At 44.3% G+C, this 24064-nt stretch overlaps 1 protein-coding gene and 1 pseudogene across 3 annotated transcripts in view; one reads left to right on the top strand and one right to left on the bottom strand.

The window, feature by feature from the left end:
• ORC3 (origin recognition complex subunit 3) overlaps window positions 1–24064 on the top strand; it is a 342442-nt gene that overhangs the window by 138876 nt on the left and 179502 nt on the right. For all 3 annotated transcript variants that reach the window (XM_069235555.1, XM_069235556.1, XM_069235557.1), the window contains one exon: window positions 16898–17031. In XM_069235555.1, the coding sequence (XP_069091656.1) occupies window positions 16898–17031 (134 nt within the window). The remainder of the gene's footprint in view (window positions 1–16897; window positions 17032–24064) is intronic.
• LOC138295198 (transcriptional coactivator YAP1-like) lies at window positions 9899–11239 on the bottom strand (annotated as a pseudogene).

The raw sequence follows: 24064 nt of genomic DNA, 5'->3' as shown, positions 1-24064 counted from the left end.
AAGTAATGTTTAAAAACAATCAATGCCCTTCTTTCCAGTGGATGCCTGTCAGAGTAAAAAACATCAGAAATGAAACCACAATCCGTTGGGTGATAGTCTTCAATTTTTAGAGAAAGTGACTGAACTAATAGCTGAAAAAAACATTCAGACTGAAATATCCACCTGGTAAAACTCAGTCCCTTGGGGAGACCTAAGTGATACAACTGAATTGCAACTATCTCCTCTCAGCAATGACCAGGAACAATACACCTCCGGGCCGACGAAATGAAAAGTTGCAATGCTTGACCTCCTAATTTCCAAAAAGAGTTGTGTCATTGAAAATGAACCACCCATACCTGTAATATGGTCAAAATACCTTTTTCTCACCTATGCCTCTTCTTTGGGTCAACCAAAAGAGCAAAGGTCTGGGTCACTGTATCAGAGACTTGGCAGTAGACCTTTTGAGCACAGCTATGATAGAAGCAGCTGACGACCTTATGCAAACAAATGGTTTTCAAAAGAGCTATTCAACAAGAAGACAACTCTTAGATTGAATTGAACTTACATGATGGCAGAACACCTTCAAGTATAATCTGAAAACGTTACTGTAACTGTAAAAAATACAGAAAACACATCTTTGAGGAAAATGCTACAATATTAAGTTCTAAGATCAACCTTTCAAGAAACTGCCCTAGGAAACAGTTCAACATCGTCAAAAAGCCAGAAACACTGTGGCTACTCTATTTTTAACACTAAAGCAATTCTTCCATTTTTTTGGTGACAAATAAAAAAGATTGAGCTTTTTCTCCTGGCCACAATACATGAAATTGCACTAGAGACAGTAACTCACAAAGCATCAGAGGAACGGTCCTGCTTCAAGGCACCAATCAAATGTAATTTGATAAATATGCTATGCCTCCGACCTAAATGTCACTTTACATATTTAATTTCAGTAAAATTCTAAAAAGAAAATGTGAGCCGGTCACTCTGCCCCTACCAGACAAATATGGAATATTTTTCCACTTTTCAGTAACAAGCCGTACTACCAGACTGCCTAAAATCTGGACAGGTGACATCCCTTTGTTGCTAAAATACTTAAAATCTTTGTTGGGAGCAGCCTAAGAAATACCTTGAGAAAGAACCCCTTTAATGATTTTCCCTCTGGCTTTAGGCCCGGTTGCAGCACAGAGATGTCAGTGCTGCAAATAGTGGGTAATGTGCTACACATAATGGATAAAGGCGAACTGTGCCTTCTAGTTCTTGACTTGTCAACGTTGTTTGACGCAGTCAGTTTTGCATCCCTTCCAAAAATCTGGAAAAAAACCGGATAATTATTGAGGGCTTAAAATGATTCTTATGACACCTTATGAGCAAGTAAAACTGTTGAAAACTATCTCTAGGTACTTGCGCCTACAATAGTGAGTCTCTCCAGCACTGTTCAACTTGTACATTGAACCCCTCAGCTCTCTCCTTAGACAATCCAACATCTCCTTCTACTTTTAATCTAATGACATGCAACTGTATATGAAAGTCTACTTGCCAGAGGACATAAATGATCTCTCAAAGACCCTTGGAGACCTCCAGGGGAGGAGGACCACATATGTGTATTTCAGTGAGAAAAACAATGGTTAAACCTTTGTAATAGTTAGGAAAACTGTATATTCTTTTTATACAAACCAAACTTGAAATACACCAACATTACAATTTCTTAAGTTATAGTTATACATTGAATTAAAAATGTATGCACCATCTTTAAGTTAATATAACTTTATTTTTTATGTACAACCAGAACTTAAACTACAAAACCTTCTAAAGTTATACCTTTAACTTATAAATCACACAAAATGCCTTCAAATTATTAAAACTCATGCACCTCAATACACAGCGTACTCAACATGGTAGCCACACTTAATTATAACTCGCTCCATCTCCATGCACTGCTTAAATCGTTTTATATTATCTCACTTATCACCAAAAATACAAGTATTTACCAGAAACGTTATGACATCGCAGATCAAATCTTCTGTGAGAACATAGTGCACGGTAGATGTAGGAAACTGTGTGGTAGTTTCTCTGGAACCTACGGCACAGGTACTAAAGAGGCTCCATAAGAGCGGAAGCATAACTTGTACCTCTCCAAGGTACCAGGCACCACACCCATACAGACTGCCACTGCAGGGCGTGTGTCAAGGTGCTCCAAAAAGTAAAAAAACAACATGGCACACGTTTGTGTGCCATATCCCCTAACACTGTCTGTAATATTTGTAAGTCACCTCCACAGCAGGCCTTACAGCCCTAAGGCATGGTGCATTATATTACATGTGAAGGCATATCTGCATGAGCAAATATGCCCCTACTATGTGTTTGTTGATTCTTAAACATAGTAAGTGAACAGGGAAGCCATTTTAAGTACATTTGCTGGACACTGGTCAATACGAGTTCATCAGCTACATGATGGTCTCGCTGAAAATAGGGATGTTTGGTATCAAACATCTCTTATTAATAAACCCTCACTGATTCCAGTGATGGATTTATTGATACATGCACCCAGATGTTACCTTTGAGATGCCCTCTGAAAACCTACCAACTGCTGGTGGGCTGACTGACTAGTTTCCAACAGTCTGCCACCAACAGATGATTTTGTGACCCCCAAGTTGAGAGCCTTTGTTCTTGGGCGGTCAGGAACAAGCCTACTTTGGCAAGGGTGTTAACACACCCCTCCCAACTTGATGACCTGCAAATCTGCATTCCAAGGCAGGAGAGCTTCAAAGAAACCCACGACTCTTAGTATGCAGCTGTGGCTTTCCTCTGAAGGCAAGCAAATTCCAACAAGATTTCCCCCTCCGCCCGCCCAGGCTGAAATGACCACAGCTTTAGGAATTCCTCCATCTTGTGTGTGGCAGAATTAGGAATTCTGGGACAGGGTGATGCCCACTCCCCAAAGGAAGTGGTCATCTAGGGGGCGTTGTGACCCGGTTGTAAGTAGTCCATTGGCTACAACCTGTCACTCCCTTTAATGCCCCTAAATTGGGTACTTATGAGACCTCCTGACACCAGGACCTCCGATTCCTGCTGACCTACGAAGAAGGATACTCAAGAGCCATGAAAGCAGTTTTTTAGTGGCCAGCGCCCCTGCTAACCAGGTTCTCTGGGCCAGAACTCTTCCCCTAAAACTATTGTGATGCATTGGCACGATTAGCAAAACCTTTAGCTGTCACTATAGGTCCATAGTAGATGGTACTTAGGTACCCAGGGCATGGAGTATTAAGGGTAGGCCCCTGAAGGCAGCAGCACAGATTGTGCCTCCCTTTAGAGCCATGCATCCAGAAGCACCCAGCACTGCCATTGCAGACCGAGTGTTCTGATGCAATCCCAAAAGACAAACTCGACATGGCACACAACCTGTGTGCCCTGTACACTACTCACTATAAGTCACCACTCTGTCAGGACTTCCAGCCCTAAGGCAGGGTGCACTATATTGTATGTGTGGGCATTGATGCATGAGCAATACGCCCCTACTGTGTCCTTGCCAAACCTGGGAGCTAGAAAGTGAACAGGGCAGCCATTTTAATGCATGTGCTGGACACTGGTCATTGCGAGTTTCACAGCTACATGATGACTACCCTGGGTTGTTTAGTATCAAACAACTCGGAATGATAAATCCAGACTGCTACCATTATTGGATTTATTACAAAATGTACCCGGGGTCAAATTAGAGGTGTCCCCTGCCAAAGCTAACTACCGTGGCATGGTTGCTGGTCGGTCACAACCAGCCTGCCACCACCAGACAAAATTCTGTGCCCCTGGGGTGAGAGATCCTGCTCTCTGGGACTCAGAACAAAGCCCTTCCTGGGAGGAGGTGCTAGCACCCTCTCCCTCAGGAATGTGCACTGCCCTTCGAGTGAGCTCCAAAAGGCTTACTGCCTCTCAAGGGTTGCTTGGACATTGGGTGACTACAAACCCCAGTCTTAAAAAATCGCCAAAGATCTCCCTCCAGAGTGGAGGCATCAGTCACCACAAGGAACCAAAGACCCATTGAAGGCGACTTCACCGACCGGACGCTGCAGCTGTACCAAACTTCACTGGTTGGGCCGTGAGGACAAACCCTGCCAGTGTGTCAGGTTTGGTGGCACTGTGCCCTCCGTTGGCCAGGCCATGCAGTAGCCCCAGGTACTGGTCACCTGATATCGGACACCATGAAGGACTGTCCATTCCAGACTGTGAAAGGACCAGGAGGAAGCCCCAGTCCAGGGACTTCAGAAATCACCAGAACCTCCCACCAGCAGACCCCTGCTGACCTGCAAGTAACCCTCACAGAGACCTACTTCCTGCTTCCAAGGGCACCTTTGCGCACAGCTCCTGGCTCACCGATTCGGCAGCCCTGTGCTCTGCACCGACAAACCAGCTATGCCCTAAGAGTCCCCAACCCCTTGCGACCTCGACACTCCAAGGGGATCCATGGGACTTACCTTTAAGTCCACCTGTGCAGCACTTTTCCAAGTGGTTCCCCGCTGTGGCCTGGCTTCAGGTTCAACAACTTTTCTACAGCTGCTCCCGCTGAAACCCGGAGTCATCTGAATTTCTCCAGGTGGTGTATAGTGCCCACCTACGACCTTGACATACCTGCAAAAGGAGACATTGGTAAACGCACTGCCTGATTTTATATGCATTTTCAAAGTATTTTCTCCATTGATTTCTATGGTGCATAATAATGCACAAAAAGGCTATTTTTATTAAAACCTCAAAAATTCATAACTTAAAAAGAACTTACCCAATTTTGATGATCTTTGTCTTTAAAATGTATATTACATTCTGAAGTATTTGATAAATTGGTCCTGAGTTATTCTTTTGAGTGTATGTCTTCATTTATTGATACTGTGAGTGCAACAGATGCTTTGCACTTCTCCAAGATTAGCCTAACTGCTCAACCAAGCTACCATAAAAATTAGAGCACTAGGTGGTCTAGTTTTTACCTCTGTAAATCAATGTTTGGTTGCCTGGACCCCCTACACAGTGTGCCTAGCTTTGCACACTACATAGAGGGCCAGCCTCCTACATTCCCCCAATACTTACCTTACCTTAGGTCTAAGAGATTTGTCCCATAAGTCACTGTAATATACCTGTATGCAGCTTTTTTTTTTTTCTCCCCTCTGTAGAATAACATTACTGCTCCAAAAATTGCAGTCTCAACCTTGAAAACTGTAAAAACTCGAAAAGTACTCACCAGATTCCAATGATACTGGTATCAAAGTTTATATAAAAAGACGTGTTATATTATAAATTGGTGTTCGTTTTCTTTATTGAGAGTGTCTTGTTTACTGCCTTTGTGTGTGCAGTACATGCACATGTAGTTAGCCCTACCCTCTGATATGCCTAACTACTTGCCCACACTACCACAAAAGAGAGCATTTGCGGTGTCATTTATGCCTCTGTAATTCCTCTGAGGTTTGCTTGGACTCTTTACCTAGTGTACCTCTTTCTGGTCTACTGTATAAAGTGCCAGCTTCCTACAGTAGAGTGGTAAGATATAGTTAATGTAGTCTTTGTTTTTTCATTGAATATCAATGTCTTTTTCATTTTTACTGAAAATGTATTTCAAATCGTAGAGTTTACTGTACAGTGGAGTGTCATTAAGTAGAGTGTGGTACAGACGAGTGGAGGATAGTGTTGCACAGTGTACTGTTGTAAAGTATTGTGGAGTGGTGTAGCATACAGTGGAGTAAATTGTTATATAGTGGCATGTTGTATGGTACAGTGGCGTGGAGTGCACCAGAGTGGACAGGCATACTGTAGAGTTAAGTAAATTGGAGTGGCGTCTTGTACAGTGGAGTGGTGTGTCCTAGAGTATTCGAAAATGTGGAGTAGAGTGTTGTACATTGGGGTGTCAGGGCATAGAGCGAAATAGAGGATTGGATAGTGTAGTATAGGGCCATCGAGTGGAGTACGATGTTGCATAGTGGCACAGAGTTTAGTAAAGTTTTGTGGAGTTGATTAGAGTGCAGAAGACTGTGGTACAGTGGGGCGGTGTAGAGTGTAGTGCCGTACTGTGCGGTAGAGCGGGGTAACATGTCGTGCAGTGGAGTAGAGGGTAGCAGAGTCCAATGAAGTGGTGTATCATAGACTGGAGTAGTGTGCTGTAGAGGATAGTGGTGTGGAGTGGTGTATACATTGGAGTACAGTGGAGTGAGGTACAGTGGAGTGGCATACCAGAGAGTGGAATGGAATAGTGTACACTTGAGTGGGGTAGATAGCGTATATTAGAGCGGAGTGAGATACATTGTAGGTACGTACAGTGGAATAGCTTAGATTGGAGATTTGTAGAGTGGAATACCGTAAGAGGGATTGTTGTAGAGTGGAGCAGGGTAGAGTGTAGTGGGGTCGACTGTAATAGCATACAGTGTAATAGCATAATATGGAGTTACATAAAGGGGAGTGGCGCAGAGAGCAGTGGCATACAGTGAACTAGCGTATAGTATGGTAGCATATACTGAAATAGCGTACAGTGGAGTGGTGTAGAGTGGAATGGCATACAGTGGAGTGTCGTAGATTGAAATAGCGTACAGTGGAATAGCATACAATAGCTTATCATACAATAGATTAGCACACAGTGGAATAACGTACCATGGAGTAGTGTACAGTGGAGTGGCATAGAGTTGAATAGCATTGAGTTGAGTGATGTACACTGTACTTGCCTACAGTGGAATAGCGCATAGTGGAGTGGCAAGGAGTGAAGTGTGGTACAGCGGAGTGGCGTAGGGTGCAATAGTGTACAGTGGAGTGTTGTAGAGGTTATGCAGTTCTGTAAACGTTGCAATGAAGATGATCACGAATGGGTCGCTACCAACATACTATATAATATAGGACTGCATGCCTCCCACCAAAATGAAGTTTTTAACATGTGTTGGCAACATAACACCTATAACAATGCAGATGCAAAAGAAAAAAAAATCACCCCATATACTTGGTAACTTGCAGAGAAAATGGGCAGAAAGTGTGTTTGAGTCCATTGGGATGAGCCTGCCTCTAGGTTTAGGGTTTCTCGGGGAACCCAACACCAAGGCAGTAGCCACAAAATTAAAATAGACATCGCTTGAAGCATACGTATAGTCACACTGAGTGAGTGAAGTGAGCAAATTTGACCCTCCTCAGGAAAGATCCTTTTCCCCTTTCATTCTCCTTCAATCCATCTATCCATACCTTCCCCCCATCTATATGTTCATCTAGTCGTCAGTCCAGCATTTCACTTTTCCATCAATACCTCATCCATCCATTCACTTATACATTCATCCTTTCACTTATACATTCAACCTTTCACTTATACATTCATCCTTTCATGCATCTATCCATCAAAATATACTTGTGTACACCTAAATGTCCTTTCATTCTCCTGATCAGTGCGTTCTTCATAGTTCTTCCATTTATCCTTTCATCTATTTATCCTTTCACTCTTTCATCACTCATTTTGCGTTTCCATAGATCTGTTCTTTCACTCATCCCTACTATCTACCCTTTTTTTCTCTCATCCTTAACTTGTTTTTTTACCATTCTCTCTCATGCTCACTCTATTTGTCCCTCTCACTGTTTCACCCCCTATTTTAATTATTTCTTTTTTTCGGTTTCCTTTGCAACCCATGGCAGCCTACTTGCTATATCCTTCAGTCATGGTTTTCCCTCACAATATTATTTGTAAGCAATTTGTCTGCAATTAATTAACTTTGAAGGGGGATCCAGTTCAGTTCATGGGCCCAGTGCTTACTTGTGTGTGTGTGTGTTTTGGTGGGGGTAGGGAGAGGTGTTGAGGAGGTTACTATGCTGCTGACCAACACAAATGTTGAAGGAGGATAGTTCACAGTCTGGCCATCACAATTGGCTGTAAGCCTAAAGACATAAAGGGGTTGTCTCCCGCTTTTGAGCTCTTTCTCCACTTGGCTAACTTGTAGGGCAGCCAAGTGCTGGGCAACTGGAACAACCATAAGATCTGTGAAGAAACAAAATAAGAACAGGTGATGTAGAGTGGGGGTGTGCTCCCCAGACAAAGTTATCACACGGCTAACCTGCACTTGTTGCATTTATTTGGACAGCCCTCCTCTTGCATCTTTTGAGAAGAGAGGGCTTCATGGCACTGCGACTTCTTCTCAGAACCCAGGCTAGCTGAGGGCTTCCACGCTCACAACGCTAAGAGGCGCGCAGGCCAACAGAGCTTCAGCAAGACCTTCAGGCTTGTTTCTAGCCAGGAGGGATTGGCCAGTACTCCGCCACAAGTCCTAAAAGTACAGATAGAAGCAGGTTCTGTATAGGTCCAGGTACGAAATGCGTTTAAAAAAAAAACTGGAGGGAAACTTCCGTGTATATGATATGTCCATGTTTAGGCACGTGGGCCTTAAATCACTGCCCTGCAGTAATTGTGTCCTCCATATTAAAAGGACTAGCCATTTAGGTTGGGGAGGAGTTTCCTCCTCAGAAGGGCCTTTAGGAAGGCCTTCTTCCCAGAGAGCATTACGGTGGTCACTGCCTATTTGGAGTATACTGGTATAGTTTCCAGAGCTACTCTGTTAGATGACAGTCCTAGGAAAAAGAACCAGCAGAAGAAGAATTGTGGACAGAAGGTTGTCTTCTGTGGGCAGTGGCCATCTTCCAATAGGCAATCTATCTTCTTACAAAATTAAATGTTTGCAAATAGCGAAGGATGCACTGGTAGTTTTTGCAAAGCATTTACTATGCACTCATGTTCAGATGATTGCATTTGGTATTGGAAACGTCAAATTAATGATGTGAGCAAACTTTCTGAGTGGATGAAAAATAGTAAACACAAAGCCACTGGTGTTAATTTAAATTGAGGAGACAAGTATGTACCTATGCACTTCAAAAACAATAATAAGCTGCCATCAGCCAGGACTTGCGCAGATAGTGTGAAAAGGGGCTATTTACTTGGAGATTATAGTGTATACAGACCAATGGAGTGTGCCCCCCTCAGTATACCAAACTACTGACTCTCGAGCATCAAGATTGTAATAAGTGAGATACTTATATATCAGAAAACCCCAAAACTGTTGCCAAAATTGAAACTTCAGACACAAAGGCACAGTGCTAGGTATGGAACAGCTGCACATGTTTAAATCCGTTTTTTGTTTTCATCTTTAAAAAAAAGGCACCCAATGCTGCTGTTTAATGCTATTTGGAAAACAGATGTGCAAACCTGACCACCTTATAACCCTCACCAGTCAAATTCCTCCAGACCACTGTTACATATCTCTTATCAAACAAACTTGGACGAAAAATACAACACTGGCTATTTATCAGAAAAATATAATCCAATACCTTAAAAATATATTTATATATGTATGATGAGAATTACAGAAAAAAGAAAACTACCTTGCTCAAGTTATAACTGACATATATAAAAACAGACATTTAAATATGACTAAAATCCACGCATTGCCATTTCATTATAAAAAAACAATTAACTACCTTCCTGAACTATGCTTTGACAAAATCACCTGACCTTGATTAAACCAGCAAGCATTCACCTTAGCACACGTGCAATGGAGTGTCTAGCAGAATAAAGCAACTCAAAACCAGTCTTTAATCCCAGCTGTCCCATCATCTGACCTGGTAGTACAAAACCAGGTGTGGGTGCTCAACCTCATCACTTACACAACAGCTCGCTTTTATCTGACACCATATTTCATGTGATAAAAAACAACCCCACCATTTTGTATACGGTAAAAGTGATACATAATGAGAAAAACCTTTAATCATAATGCATTGTATCATAAAATATATATCTACCAAAAGCACTTTACCTGATATAAAGAAATTGGGAGTATTTGAAAATATGTCTAGAGCCTGTAGTTCTGGTTTGCTGCATCACCCAAATCAGCATTGAATTTTTTTATCAGTTGCGTCATTTTTGGATTGTCAGATGGACAACATTTTTTAACCAGCTGGAAAGGAGTGACCATGCAGACGTTTAAAATACAAGTAAAAAAAAAAAAAAAGCTAAAATGATATCCACAAAATAAAAGTAGAGAACATAACTAATTTCCCATTCTGTCACTTTTTTCCATTTCAACCAATACTTGCACCAGCAAATGAGACACATTAAACAAAAGTTGATTCTTCTGGCTCCCAATTGTTAAAGAGGTCAGCAAAACAATAAAAAGCAGCAGTGGTCAGGGAAGGGCAAAGGTTTGGCTGAAAGAATCTTACTGAATGTTTATCTTTCCTGAACAGAAGTCAAAAGTCTCTATCAAAGGCTTGTTTTTCACTTCAGGTGCAGAGATGTCTCATGTTTAGATCCTTCACAAATGTTTCAAAGGCATCCCCTATAACCATGTAAGAAAGCTCTCTTTATCTATTTTGGTGGCTGCCAGAACAGACTCCATGTCATTTAAAATGTCAGAACTCAAAGCCTCCTGCAGGCTCGGCATTAGTTCTTCTCCCTCTACATTCATGGCTTCTCCTTCTAGTGTCCCAAGATCCATGTTAGTGCCTGGTAGGGCCTCTAGATAATCTGGGAAACGGTTCTGCTGAGAAGGTATGTTGCTTTGGTTCACTGCATCACCTATGTCCGTTTCATCAACACTGTTCAGAAAGTCATCTGGAGTTCTAGGAACACTGTATCTGCTCATGCTCAGTCCACTGTTGGTGCTCTCATCTCTTGAATGGTAAGTACGGCTGTTCAGGAAGGGATCAGTAATGTTTGTTGTCATTGTTCTTAATTCTTGTGACACCCCAGGTGAAGGGACAGAATTTTGCTGAACACCATCTTGGTCCATAGGAGTCAGCTGGCTGCGGAGAGCCAATTCTTGCCGAAACAGCTCTTGGTGCTTCAGTCTGAGCCTATGTTTCTCCAGTTGCAGCTCCTGTAGTCTCATCTGTTGTTGCTGACTGCAACCACCTCCTATTAGATAATTCTGTGGGCTCTGAGATGTTAACGGCGGTGGGGGCTTTTCTGAGCACTTTGGCTGAGCCTTTGACTCATTGCAAAACGTGGGTCTAACCTTTGGTCTAGCCAAGAGGTGGATTTGTTTTTATGATTAATGTAGTAAATCTGTCCATCCTGGGTCATAGCTTGCTCCCATCCATCAGGCAGGGATGTTGTAGGATTCATGAGATTCTGCTGCACTGCAGGGCTGGTGGGTGGTGTAACATTTATCTGTGAAAGCATGGCCTTTCTGGGGTCCTGCCACGTTGTGGTCTGATCAATGTGATTCAAAAAATATCTTTGGCCGGATGCCAAATTGTCTGGGACTTTCATCTTCACAGAACTTGAGAACGTGTTCTCTCATATCTCCATATTTGTCTTCCTGTTACACATCAGTCCTCTTTCTGCACTTTACAACCAATCCATTGTTTATTTATTTGAATATTATAAAAGATTGACATACACACTGAGTTTCTCTGGGTGCTAAAAAGAGAAAAGGCTTGTGTAGGAGGCTTGCCTGGTTTGTAGTGGGTACCTAAGGTACTTACACTTTATATCAAGTCTAGTTATCCCGTATTAGTGAAATGTAGTCAGTGTCTATAAGCCAGGCTCTCTATGGGTAGTGTGGCTGAGCAGCCAAGGCCTAACTAGGAGACATGCAAAGTTCATGCAATACCACTGTAGTCACACAGTATCCATACAAATGAAAGGAAATACTCAGTGTTACAAAAATAAAGGTACTTTATTTTGGTGATACAAATGCCCAAAATACCTAGAGACTATACTCCCTTAGGAGGTAAGTAATATACACAGTGTATACACTAGAATGCAGAAATATCTGTAAAAACGGGTAGAAAACAGTTCAAATAGTGAAAATCACAATAGTTAGAAATGGGCCTGGGGGAACACAAACCATATACTAAAATAGTGGAATGCGAAAGTCGGTTTCCCACCTAGGCAAGTGTGGTGTTTAGAGGGGCGCTGGGAGTGTTAGAAAACACCAAAGGTAAGTAATAGAACCCACCCCTGAACCCAGGAAAGCAGGAGCAAATCAAAGTAACTTTCCTAGAACACACAAGAACACGTGATAGAAGATTTAGCAAGAACCAGAAGACCCGTGGAAGAAGGGGTCCAAGTCCAATAAGCACTGAAGAGTCCAGAGAGAACAGGAGCCCCTGCTAACCTGGATGAAGGTGCAAGAGAAGAACCACCGGTGAAGAAGACTGATGCGGGTGCCTGGTTGGTGCAGGTGATGTTCCACGACGGATGGATGATTGCAGTCTGGTTTGCATCGCTGTATTCCGCCAACAAGCCTTGGCACACGCAAAGCTCGTGGTTAGCAGAAAATGGCGCTGCCCGGGACCAGTAGGGACCTGGTGGCCTCTACCCAGTAGGGGGAGACAAAAGGGGCTCTAGTCAACTCAGAGAGCCCTCAGAAGACCAGGCAGCGTGCACAGGAGTCCCACTGCACGGGGACAAAGAAGATGCAAAAGGAGTCCCACGCAGCACTACACAAAGGGATCCCACGCCGCTATGTGTTTGCAGGAAGGATTGCTGGGGACCGGAACTGCACAGTGCACGACGAAACTCGTGGAAGGATGCCAACAAGCCTTGGCAACTGCAAAACACGCAGTGCACGGGGATGCTGTCTTGCGTGGGGAGGCAAGCTCTTACCTCCACCAAAGTTGGACGTCGGGACCACTTTAGTCCACCACCCGTGTTGCTGGATCCACACACTTCTTCAGGAGAGGGAACCCAAGCCACCGGTCGTCGTTGCAAAGGAGTGCCTGCTGAAGCTGGAAAGTGACTCCTTCACTTCAAGGGAGACGCCTTTGTTCTTTTGGTGCAGGCTGAAGACTGGCTGTCCTCTGAGGATGCACAACCGGGAAACAGTTGCAGTTGCTGGCAGGAGCTGAAGATTCAATGTTGCAGAAGTCGTCTTTGCTTCTTTATTGCGGTTGTAGAGTTCGTGGAGGGTCCAAATGCAGTTTCTTCAGTAATAAGGTAAAGCAGTGGTTCCCAACAAGTGGTCCGGGGACCCCTGGGGGTACGCGAAGCCTCCTCAGGGGTTCTGTGACTGCTTAGAAAATTAAATAAAATTAACAGATTTGGTCCCCAGCTTTCAGTAATGACTCAGTGGGGAGTCCCCGGATTCCAATAATGATTCAGTGTGGGTCCCCGGGTTCCAGTAACGATAAAGTGGGGATCCACAGAAATTAAAAGGTTGGGAACCACTGAGGTAAAGTAAAGGATGCAGAGGATTCCTGCTGGTTTCTTGCAATCCAAATCTGAAGAACCACCCAAGAGAGAGACCCTAAATAGCCCTGAAAGGGGGATTGGTCAGCTAACAGGTAAGCACCTATCAGGGGAGGGCTCTGACATCACCTGCTGGCACTGGCCACTCAGATGCTCCCAGAGTGCCCTGCCAACTTAGAATCCAAGATGGCAAAACCGAGGAACACTCTGGAGAAGCTCTGAGCACCACCCCGTGGGTGGTGATGGACAGGGGAGTGGTCACTCCCCTTTCCTTTGTCCAGTTTCGCGCCAGAGCAGGGACTGGGGGTCTCTGAACTGTTGTAGACTGGATTATGCAAGGAGGGCATCATCTGTGCCCTTCAAAGCATTTCCAGAGGCTCTGGGAGGCTAACCCTCCCATGCCTGTAACTCCCAATTCCAGGGGGAGAGGGTGTAACATCCCTCTCCCAAAGAAAATCCTTTGTTCTGTCTTTCCTGGCTTGAGCTGCTCAAGCAACAGGAGGGCAGAAACCTGTCTGTGAGGTGGTAGCAGCTGGGGCTGCCTGGAAAACCTCAGAAGGCTGTAATGGCAGTACTGGGGGCCCTCTAAGGAGTCCCCAGAGTGCATGGAATCGTACAACCAGTGCTTGCAAAAGCCTTGGGTATAATTTCAACATGTTTGATAACAAACATGGCCATATTCGGAGTTACCATTGTGACCTATGTTTAGTGCACGCGTAAAATGGCATCCCCGCACTCATGAAGTCCGGGAAAATGGTCCTGGACAACATGGGGGCACCTCTGCTAGTGCAGGGGTGCCCTCACACACAGGTATTCTGCACCCAGCCTGCAGGGTTGGAAGGCCTAGTATATGGGTGACTTATAAGTGACCTGGTGCAGTGTAAATGGCTGTAATGGTAGTTCTGTAGAAGCCTTCGCATGGGGTCCCTATGGGTGGCAAAAGAAATGCTGCAGCCCTGAGGGATCCCCTGGTTGCCTAAGTACCATATACTAGGGACTTACGACGTATGACAATTTGGGATGAAATACTGGGTTACCAATATGCAGTGACAACATTTAGAGGAGAGAAGAGCATAATCACTGGGTCCTGGTTGGCAAGATCCCAGTGGCACAGTCAAACACTCTGACATCAGGCAGAAATTGGGGGAAACATGCCAAAAAGATGGTACTTTCCTACAGCTTGCGCATATGATGTTACTGAGGGCTGGTGGCAAAAAGCCACGTTTTAAGAAGTTTCCTCAAATTCATATGGGCAGTTAAAGAGACTTACTGTTCAAAATAAATACGCCTTTGACACAGAACGCCCTGCATCCCCATTTGGGGATTTGTAATAGTAACTGTGATCTGGGTCTTAAATGTTTTAATCTGAGTATGTTTTTCAAATTTCTGGTAAAGAAACATAGGTTCATGATCAGAACAAACATGTATGATGCAGGCAATTTAAAAAATAAATCTCTTGGTTATGGAGATGTTTAATATGAGCAGAAATATGCTCATGGTTATTTAACCCATGCTTTATCTTTACACATGGTGTAAGACATGGTGATTATAATCTGTAGGGATGCGGATACAGACTGCATTGATAAAGTCCATTTGTGACTGAACAAGTACGTTAACAATGGTGATAAGGTGAGAGAGTGACACAAAGCGCAAAATTCTCCAAGAAAGACAGAGATGATGAAAACAGGACTTTGACATAGAAGAAAGATGTATAGGAAAAACTAGGTTGGGCCATCTTAGCAGGTACTGGAGGACTCCCCATAGAGGAGGGCTAGAAATTAAAGGCACAGTCAGGATTCTGGTTTTGTATCAACAATGTCTGCTTTTTGCTGGATTGCGTTGTAAATAAGTCTCCTTTCAATCCAGGGGCGAGTGAGTGTCTGTCTTCCAAGGTTTGGATTAAAATATTATAGTCAACATTACTTGTATTTTGGAGATTGCAAAGAATCTGTGTGTTATTCACATGCATGTATACAGTTATATTGTATTCATGTAGCAAATGACCAAAGGGAGGTACATACAGGTTAAATTAAGGATAGGACTGCTGAGGCCTGCAGACCACCACAAGATGTTTAAACAAGGAAAGCTAGACATTGTCAGTGTGTTCTGAAATGATTGTATACATGCTGGCACCTGGACTTTGACTCCTTTACTGCTCAGTGTACTGCAGATGTTGTGATTGAGGATGGAGAATGCAGCTGATACATTAAGTTAGATTGCTGCACTGACAGAGGTCATCTAGTATCAAGATCACAGTTGTCTCTATGCCCACACTAGGTCTAAAATGTGCCAGTTTATCTGGAAGTATATTGTTGGACGAATATTTATAATTGAATGGTTGCCTCCTTTTCTAGTCATTTACAGAACTATGGGAAAAGTGAAATTGGCATAAGTTAGCCAAATCAGTGTGCTGAAAGTTTTTTCAGAAAGGGACAAATTACTACAGTTTCCAAGCAGAAGGGCGATTACAGATATACATGAGGAATTTAGTATGTTAGTAATGATGGACCCAACAAGCTCCTTTTCTGTTTAGTTACATTTTCATGGGAGATATCTAAAGGAGGTCTGGCAAATTTACTGCTGCTGAGAAAAGGTAATCAGGGATAGGTAGCGATCTGAATGTAGCAAAATATGCATTGGTAATGATGAGGGGTTCAGAGTTTTAGCAGTTACTTCCAGCAAGGTAAATATTACCAGATTTTGTTAACTTTTTTTCATGAAAGAAGTCTGACAAATGTTCTCCCTATATTTGCAACCAGAAAACTGCATATAGAAGCAGGTTTGGTCCGTTATTCATTGTTTTAAAAATGACCTGTAGGAATTTGTTCATTTATCTATTGTGGTCAAATCTGTTTAGGCAAGAATTACTTAGCTTATGGGCAAGAAAAGATTTTATTTTTATTGATAGAAAATATTTAGTTTTAGGTGGATATCAGCCAGAGCTAATGGCCTTGCGCCCTCCCTAAATATTGAAATAGTGGTGCATGTTTCAATAGAGGATAGAGGGACCTTGGAAAAGTTGTGTAAAATAAGAATCCTTCCATGGAGTGGATGATGCAGGACAGAATAGACATGTACTGGTAGAGGTCTGAAGATAGAGTACTGGAAAATTGTTTTTTTATAGGCAGGAATGGGTAGGGGTGTGTTTTGAGTAACGTGCCTGCATCTCAGCACTGGGATGTCAACTTGTAAAACAAATCTCTCCAAATTGGTATAGTACTCAGTAATGAAGATTAGTAATAAGGTGCATTGTGGGAACTCTTTGTAGGTTGCTCACTCACAGCCTTTGCAAAGCATTTGAGAAGCTCTTGTGTACTTATTATTATTGTCTATATGTTAATTTTGGATTGTCAAATGTTATTTCTATGTAGTATATATGATGGATGTTCTGGCTTAAATTGCAAATCTAAAATTATCATATTTCAGGACTAATCAAATTTCTGTTGATTTTGTTTCAACTTAAATATTACAATCAAAATGTATAATCTTTCTACAAAGCACATCATATTTAGATTGTTTATATGGCCTAAAGACCGGAAAGATCGTTCTACATTCTCATCTCCCTAAAATACTGGAATGCTTCTAACTGCCTCTCAATTCACTCCTTTGGCAACTGAGGATACCCCTAATGCTTTTTGGCAAAATTATTCCTCTTACTTGTTGATTTTCTGATATTTGAGCCTGCATCCACTAGAGTGTCCTCTAAAAACGTGGGTTGCATACTTTGTTTTTCAGCTGTCTCTAGTCGAGCATTTCCACTCTCAGCCCCTCAGTGTGCTATGCTGTAGCCTCCGGGACGCCCGAAGAAGAATCCAGATCTTCTCACATGCAGACTGTGAAAGCCTCCGCCAGCTGCCTTCCTTCATGAGGTAACCAGACGCTTCACAAAGGACTGTCTTTAATTTACTATCGAAGCAGTGACCTAGATGATGGATTTATAGTGGATAGTATCAAAAATTGTAGTAAATGATGCCACAGGAGTACCTTTTACTGGGTGTGTAAACTTTAACATGCCTGAAATGGTTTTGTTAACACTGTTTTGGTAAATTGTGTGGGGTGGCAATATAACATGTTCAGGTAGTCATGGCATTGGCTATAATACGAAAGCTGTCGTACAAAATTTGCTAAGAAGTCATAAAGCTGGAATTTGTGGACATGTTCTTTTCATACAGCTTTTATGAACCATCTATGAAATCGAAGTTCTGAACATCTTTCATACTGTTATTTATCTCCTTGTTGGATTTCAGATTAACTTTTGTTTCCTTTTAAGGATTTACTAACATTTGGCAGGCAGATTCTAAATAATTCACTAATGACCTAATAACCACTTGGACCACTAAACCAAAATAGTCCAAAGGAAGCAAAGAGGAGGACACTGAAAAACATGAAGTAGTAGAAGCAGGTGAAAGTGACAGTGTCCGTCCAGACAGAGAAACATTCAGAAATACTCGTAGGTTTTTTCACTGTCACTGGTTGATGGAGCTTCATCCAGTTCAGAAGGCCACCTGGAGAGATTCCAGACAATGGAGAAACTTCCAAAAAGGAGAAGTTTGGAGAGTTTCTAATCATCCAAAAAGCAACAGTAGAGAGACAGGCATGAAATTTGGAGGGTGCAGCAGACGATATGTCAGCAAAAGAGACAACACTCTAGGTGTCACTTGTCTGAGGTGAGCCTTGTGTTAGAAAATTGCCCCAAATTAATTAGAATAGGGACTACAAGATGATCTGTCCAGGAGAAGGTAAGATAAGTGGTGGCTAAGATATTGTAGGGAGCAATTAAATGAAGAGTATACCCTACTGTGTTTGTTGGAGACTCAAATAAGGCCTAATGTGCCCATGGCCTCAAATAAATTCCTTGAGACAGGCTAAGGCAGCGGCCCACGGTGGTGGTACCGCCCAGGTCCGGATTAATTTCGGTCATTGGCGCGGTGGAGATCTGATTGAATTATCCTGTGACCCCGGGCCGACCTGTTGCTGACACACACTGGTGAAAGGAATCCTGTAAATAATAAAAGCATGGGAAAAAGAAGGGGACTTGTGAGACGCTGGAGGTGATTGCTTTCAGATCTAAACAAAAAAGGTCCATTTAGACCTGCTGAGTTAGGTTTTAGTGGATGCAAGCCCTAACCAAGCTAGTGCCATTCCCTTTGTCTGCTGAGAGTTCCAGACCATGTAAGAGTACTTGGTGATCAGTGGTATCTCAATAAATACTTTATTTTGTCATCCAGTTCCATCCAAGTCTAACAGCACAGCAATAAATAATGAACCTCATAAACAAATATTACAATAAAAGCACAAAAAGTGTAACAATGCAACTTGGCATACAGTACATAAGCATCAGTCATCAAAAAAAAAAAAAAAAGAAAGTGTAAGTGCTACACTGCAAAGGGTTAGATGGCTAAGAGGCCTTAACTAGCTTCCCGATACACTACGCACCTCCAAGAAACTTGGCAACTGCAATAGCAATAGCTAAACTAGAGTCCAATTTTTAAATCCTCATGGCTATGGCATGATCACAAGTCCCAGGCGTTTACAAGTTGGGGCTAGCCATTTCGTGCAAGGAGAAGCAGTCCAAAATAGTCTGCAAAAGACATGCAAAAGAAAACATGGGCAAACGAATCCTCACTCGTTCTACAACTGGGGCATTGCAAATTAGAGGAAGCCCTACTCTGACATCTAGACTTAAATGAGTTAAGAGGAAGGCAGCCAAATCGAGACTGCATATAGAGCTTTCTATCACTCAGATCGGTAATACCAGATCGGTAAATGTTCTATGTTGCTGGAGCCATACCAGCAACAAGGGATGGCTCCAGCAAAATAGAACATTTAAAGTTCAAAAACTCACTAGTTAACCACCCTACAATGGAAGAGACTGCGATACCCATTCCCAGTAACAAGACTTTAAAAAAAATATATATATTTTTATTGGTTTTATGTTTCAAATATGCGATACAAACTGTTCAATTATCAGCAACAGGATCACTTATAGCATTATCCAATATTAAAACCATTTAACAACCACAAACCCCCACCTTTGAACACGTCACAGAACACTACCAATCCTACAGTATCATTTTTTGCTGCAATTGCCAGGTGCTTAACGTATGTTGACTATCTTTGGGGGTGTTCGCACGTGACCGGCGTGGACCATATGCTGCCGGGCCTGTGTGCTTAGCCGCCTGCTAAAGGCCCTGTTTAGGCTGGTGGGCATGGAAGGCTGCTGGGGTGGTACTACGCCCTGTGTATTGTTGGTGATCCTGCGTTAGTGAGCTGGTGGGTCATGAATACAGGAGGAAGAGGGGGAGGGAGATATTAGCGTTGTTGTGAAGGGCCGCCCTGCGGGTTGTGCCTCTATGGTGGGAGATGTGGAGAGATTTATATCGCTCTTGTTACAGGTATGTATTCCCTGACTCATGGGGGCATATCATCGTTTTTGGCCTCGAGTTTAGTTACCAGGGTGTCCCAGGTGGTGCACCCTATATGATGCTGCCCCTCTCGCGTCAGTTTCTTTAGTACCTGGTGCTCAGTGCGGGCCCACCGTAATATTAGAGTGTACCAAGATTTACGATCAGGGGCACTGGGGGCTTTCCAATGCATCGCTATCAATCTTTTGTACATTAAACAGGCTAGATCTACGAATTTGTGCAGGTGTTTTTGTTTTTTAGGTCTCTCCCTTAATCCCAGTAGACAAGACCCGGGGTCTGCTATCAGCGCGAGCCCCGTTAACTCGGAAATCTCCTGTACCACCTCCAACCAGGCTGTTTGTACGTTAGGGCAGTCCCATACCATGTGGTAGAAGGATGCTGACGGTGCTTTGCATCTGGGGCATACTGACTCAGAGCCAGGGAACATTCGCTTTATCCTGGCAGGGGATAAATATGTTTGGTGCGTGTAGTTAAATTGAGTGTACCTGAATCTGGGATTCCTTGAGACGCCACGGGCATGATACAAGGCTTTTGGCCAGTCTGCCTGTGGGATTGGGGTGGGAAGTACAGCGTTCCATCTCTCCCGGGCTTTCTCCGCTTGTGGTTCGGGAGATTTGTTTAGTATTTTGTACAGATTGGATACTATTTTTATTTGGTCATTGTATTGTAAGAGATGATGTACCACAGGGGAGACCTATGGTTCCAAGGTGCCTGCCCCCCACGTTTTTTTTTATTGCGTGGCATATGGCGTGGTATGTCAGGAACTGGCCGGGCTTATCTCAGTGAGGGCCTGTAGGGCCTCAAATGTCATTAGCTTGCCATCTTTGAAGCAGTCGCCCACTGTCTGTATTCCTGCTTCCATCCATGCCCGCGACGCCCGCATTCCAACTGTGATCCCCCCCAGTAGGTAGTCCAATGGTATATGTGGGGAGTGGGGGAGCTTGTCTGCTCCGCTTTGCACAAATTTAGCCCAGCACATGTGCGCCACTGCGAGCAGTGGGCTAACGTGTTCCGACTTAGGGTGTTTAGATGTCAACCATCTTATCAGGGGGGTCCCCTTCAACCAGGACTCCAAGCACGTGGATTCTGCCTGCGCTGGTCTGTGGATCCAATTTAGAACCCACTGCAGCTGTGCGGCTGCATAATAGCATTCGAAGTTAGGGGCTCCCAGCCCGCCCACATCAACCGGCCGTTGTAGCGTGGCTAGGGCCACATACGCTCTGCCTCCTCCCCAAATGAGCTGCAGCAGTGCTGTGTTCAAGTTTCGAAAAAAGCTTTTGGGAATAGTTATCAGTAGGGCCGCGAAGTAGTATAGCAATCTAGGTAGGATCAACATGTTTGCGATCGCCACCTTGCCAGGCGGCGAGAGCAGGAGCTTGTTCCAGAACTGCAATGAGCCTTTTATGGAGTCAGCGCCCTCCCCAAGTTTCCATCTCTCAGATCTTCTGTGTCGTGGTATATGTTTATCCCAAGGTATTTGAACGTTTCCGGACACCACTTTAGGCGCCCTATCTGAGGAGCACCCTAATCCTCTGGTGACCGCTTTGCCAGAGGGAATGCACACGACTTTTCCCAATTTACCACTAGGCCTGACAGGTCTCCAAACTCAGCCAATAAGGATATCACTAAGGGAACGACTGCACGGCTGTTTCGGATGTATATTAAGGCATTGTCTGCGTATAGCGAGATCGTGTGATAGAGCCCGTTCCTGATGATTCCCCATTCGTGTTCCATGAGACGTACTGTTGCCGCTAGAGGTTCCATTGCTATAGCAAACAGCAATGGGGATAAGGGCCAGCCCTGCCTTGTGCCCCGGGAAATCGAAAAGCTGTCGGAAATCACCCCACCCGTCTTCACCCTTGCACTTGGGTTGGAATACAGTGTGCGGACCCAGCGAATGTAGTTGGGGCCTAATCCCATGCGGGCCATTGTAGCCAAAAGGAAATCCCACTCGAGCGTATCGAAGGCTTTTTCGATATCTAATGAAAGCACTATTTCCTCTTGTGTGTCTCGGGGAGTATCCCCCATTATGCTCAGTAGTCTGCGAATATTTAGGAAGGTGTTGCGCCTTGGAATGAAGCCATTTTGGTCTGTGTGTACCAATGAGTGCATGAGGGGGGCTAATCTATTAGCTAGTATTTTGCCTAGTATTTTACAGTCTACATTTAGAAATGATAGTGGTCTATAGGATTTGACATCTGTGAGATCGCGACCTTGTTTGGGGAGTACCACTATCATAGCTTCTCTTTAGGATGTGGGCAGGCATTCATTATTCCATGCCTCTACGAACACTCTTCAAAGGTGAGGTTTCAGGCAAGATAAGTGGGCTTTGTAGTATTCCGACGGGAGGCCATCTGCGCCAGGCGCTTTATTTCTAGGCAACTGTGCAAGGGCTAATTCTATTTCTTCCATTGTCATGGGGGCTTCTATTTTTTCTCTATCTATTTGTGATAATTGCGGCAGTAGGGAGTCAGCGAGAAAAGCCTCAAGTTGTGGAGCAGTGCATGAGGTGCGTTTAGTGTATAAGTTTGAGTAGTATTTCCTGAACGCCTCGTTTATCTCTGCCTGCGTGGTAACCATAGCGTGTGCACCCACGCGTATGGCCCCTATTGGAGATTGCTGTCTGTCCTCGCGGAGCATCCAAGCAAACATTCTACTTGATCTGTCCCCTTCTGTTTGCCGTCTTATTAGGTGATAGTTGTAGTCATGACAACGGAGTTTGCTGTCAGCGTCATTATATTTTAAGCGCCTTTCTTTTAGGACAGTGTGTGAGGTTTCCCCTAGTGCTACCGCTATTTCTGCTGCTCTGAGCTCCTTCTCTAGTTTGCCGATCTCCGCCTGCAAAGAGCGTCTCACTCCCCACGTGGTGGATATGCATACTCTGAGTACTACTACTTTATGGGCGTCCCACTCTGTCGCACGCGTTGTTGCAGACATGGCATTTATATCACAGTATTGGCTTATAGATTCTTTCAATGTTTCGGCGAATGTCTGGTCCTGAAGTGCTTCCGCCTGGAACCGCCAGGTGGGAATCGCCTGGCGTGATCTACCCCAATTCAGTGTTACTCTCAGTGGTGCGTGATCCGACAGAGTATTTGCTAAATATTCTGACTCGCTGACCAGTGCCCCTATGTCTCGGGTGCCCCATATTATATCTATTCTGGTGTGGGTGTTGTGCGGTGCTGAGTAGAATGAGTATTCACTTTGCTTTGGGTGACCTAGTCACCATATGTCGTGTAGACTCATTACGCTTGCCCAGTCCTGTAGGGGGCCTGTGGGTTTCCTGTTTGCTGGTGAGCTCGTTTGGGTACGAGATCTATCCAATGTTGCAGATGGTGTGCTGTTGAAGGCGCCGCCCCAGAGGGCCAGGGCCATGGGGTGAGACAGTAATGTTGGAGTTAGGGTGCTGAGAAATCCCGTAGTCCCACTGTTTGGAGCATATATGCCAACCACTGCTATTTGCCTGCCGTCTAGTCTGCCCTCCACTACTACGTATCTTCCTCCTTGGTCTATTTTATGTGCCAATAATAGGAATGGGACTCCTGCCGCTATCCAGATCAGCACCCCCCTTGCGTAGGCCGAGTACGTTGTGCCTATCAGTAGGCCTCCCCATTTCGTGCGCAGGTCATGTAAGTCCCCTTCTAGCATATGTGTCTCTTGTAGTATGGCAATGTGCACTCCTAGTCGCTTTAGCCGTGCAAGTACTCTGGTCCGCTTGCTCAGTGCCCCCAAGCCCCTAACATTCCATGTCACTATAATATACTGGTTTTTGTTATTTTTACCGGGAGGCCTCATACCAAGTTTTGGGGATAAGTCTCTGTGCTTAAGATCTGAGCTTTGGTATTGGCCCACCTGGTTACTACCCTACTGTGGCTGCTATTTGTTGGATGTAGCGAGTGCAGCTGTTTATTTTGTGTTTTGAGTGATTCCGATACATGCATTACTGCTAAACTACAAACCCCAACTCCCCTTGATGGATCCCCGTTGCTACCTACAACTAGCATAGAACTACTAAACCTGAAAACACATGAACTAACCCGTATCCGGTTTGATTTGCATATTGGGGTTCTCATATCTTCCAGATGTGGCTCTTATAAGGGGCTCACATCTTTCCGCAGACTTAGGGGGTCATTCTGACTCCCGCCGGCCGCAGTAACCGCCAGAATACCGCTGGGCGGTCAGAAGACCGCTGCGGTTATTCTGGGTTTCCCGCTGGGCTGGCGGGCGACCGCCAGAAGGCCGCCCGCCAGCCCAGCGGGAATCACCCTTCCATGAGGATGCCGGCTCCGAATGGAGCCGGCGGAGTGGAAGGGGTGCGACGGGTGCAGTTGCACCCGTCGCGATTTTCAGTGTCTGCATGGCAGACACTGAAAATCTTTGTGGGGCCCTGTTAGGGGGCCCCACGACACCCCATACCGCCATCCTGTTCCTGGCGGCCGAAACCGCCAGGAACAGGATGGCGGTGTGGGGGTCGGAA

The sequence above is a fragment of the Pleurodeles waltl genome, chromosome 5 (assembly GCF_031143425.1).
Source record: "Pleurodeles waltl isolate 20211129_DDA chromosome 5, aPleWal1.hap1.20221129, whole genome shotgun sequence".
NCBI classification, from domain to species: Eukaryota; Metazoa; Chordata; class Amphibia; order Caudata; family Salamandridae; genus Pleurodeles; species Pleurodeles waltl.
This window is presented reverse-complemented; position numbering and strand designations above follow the sequence as displayed.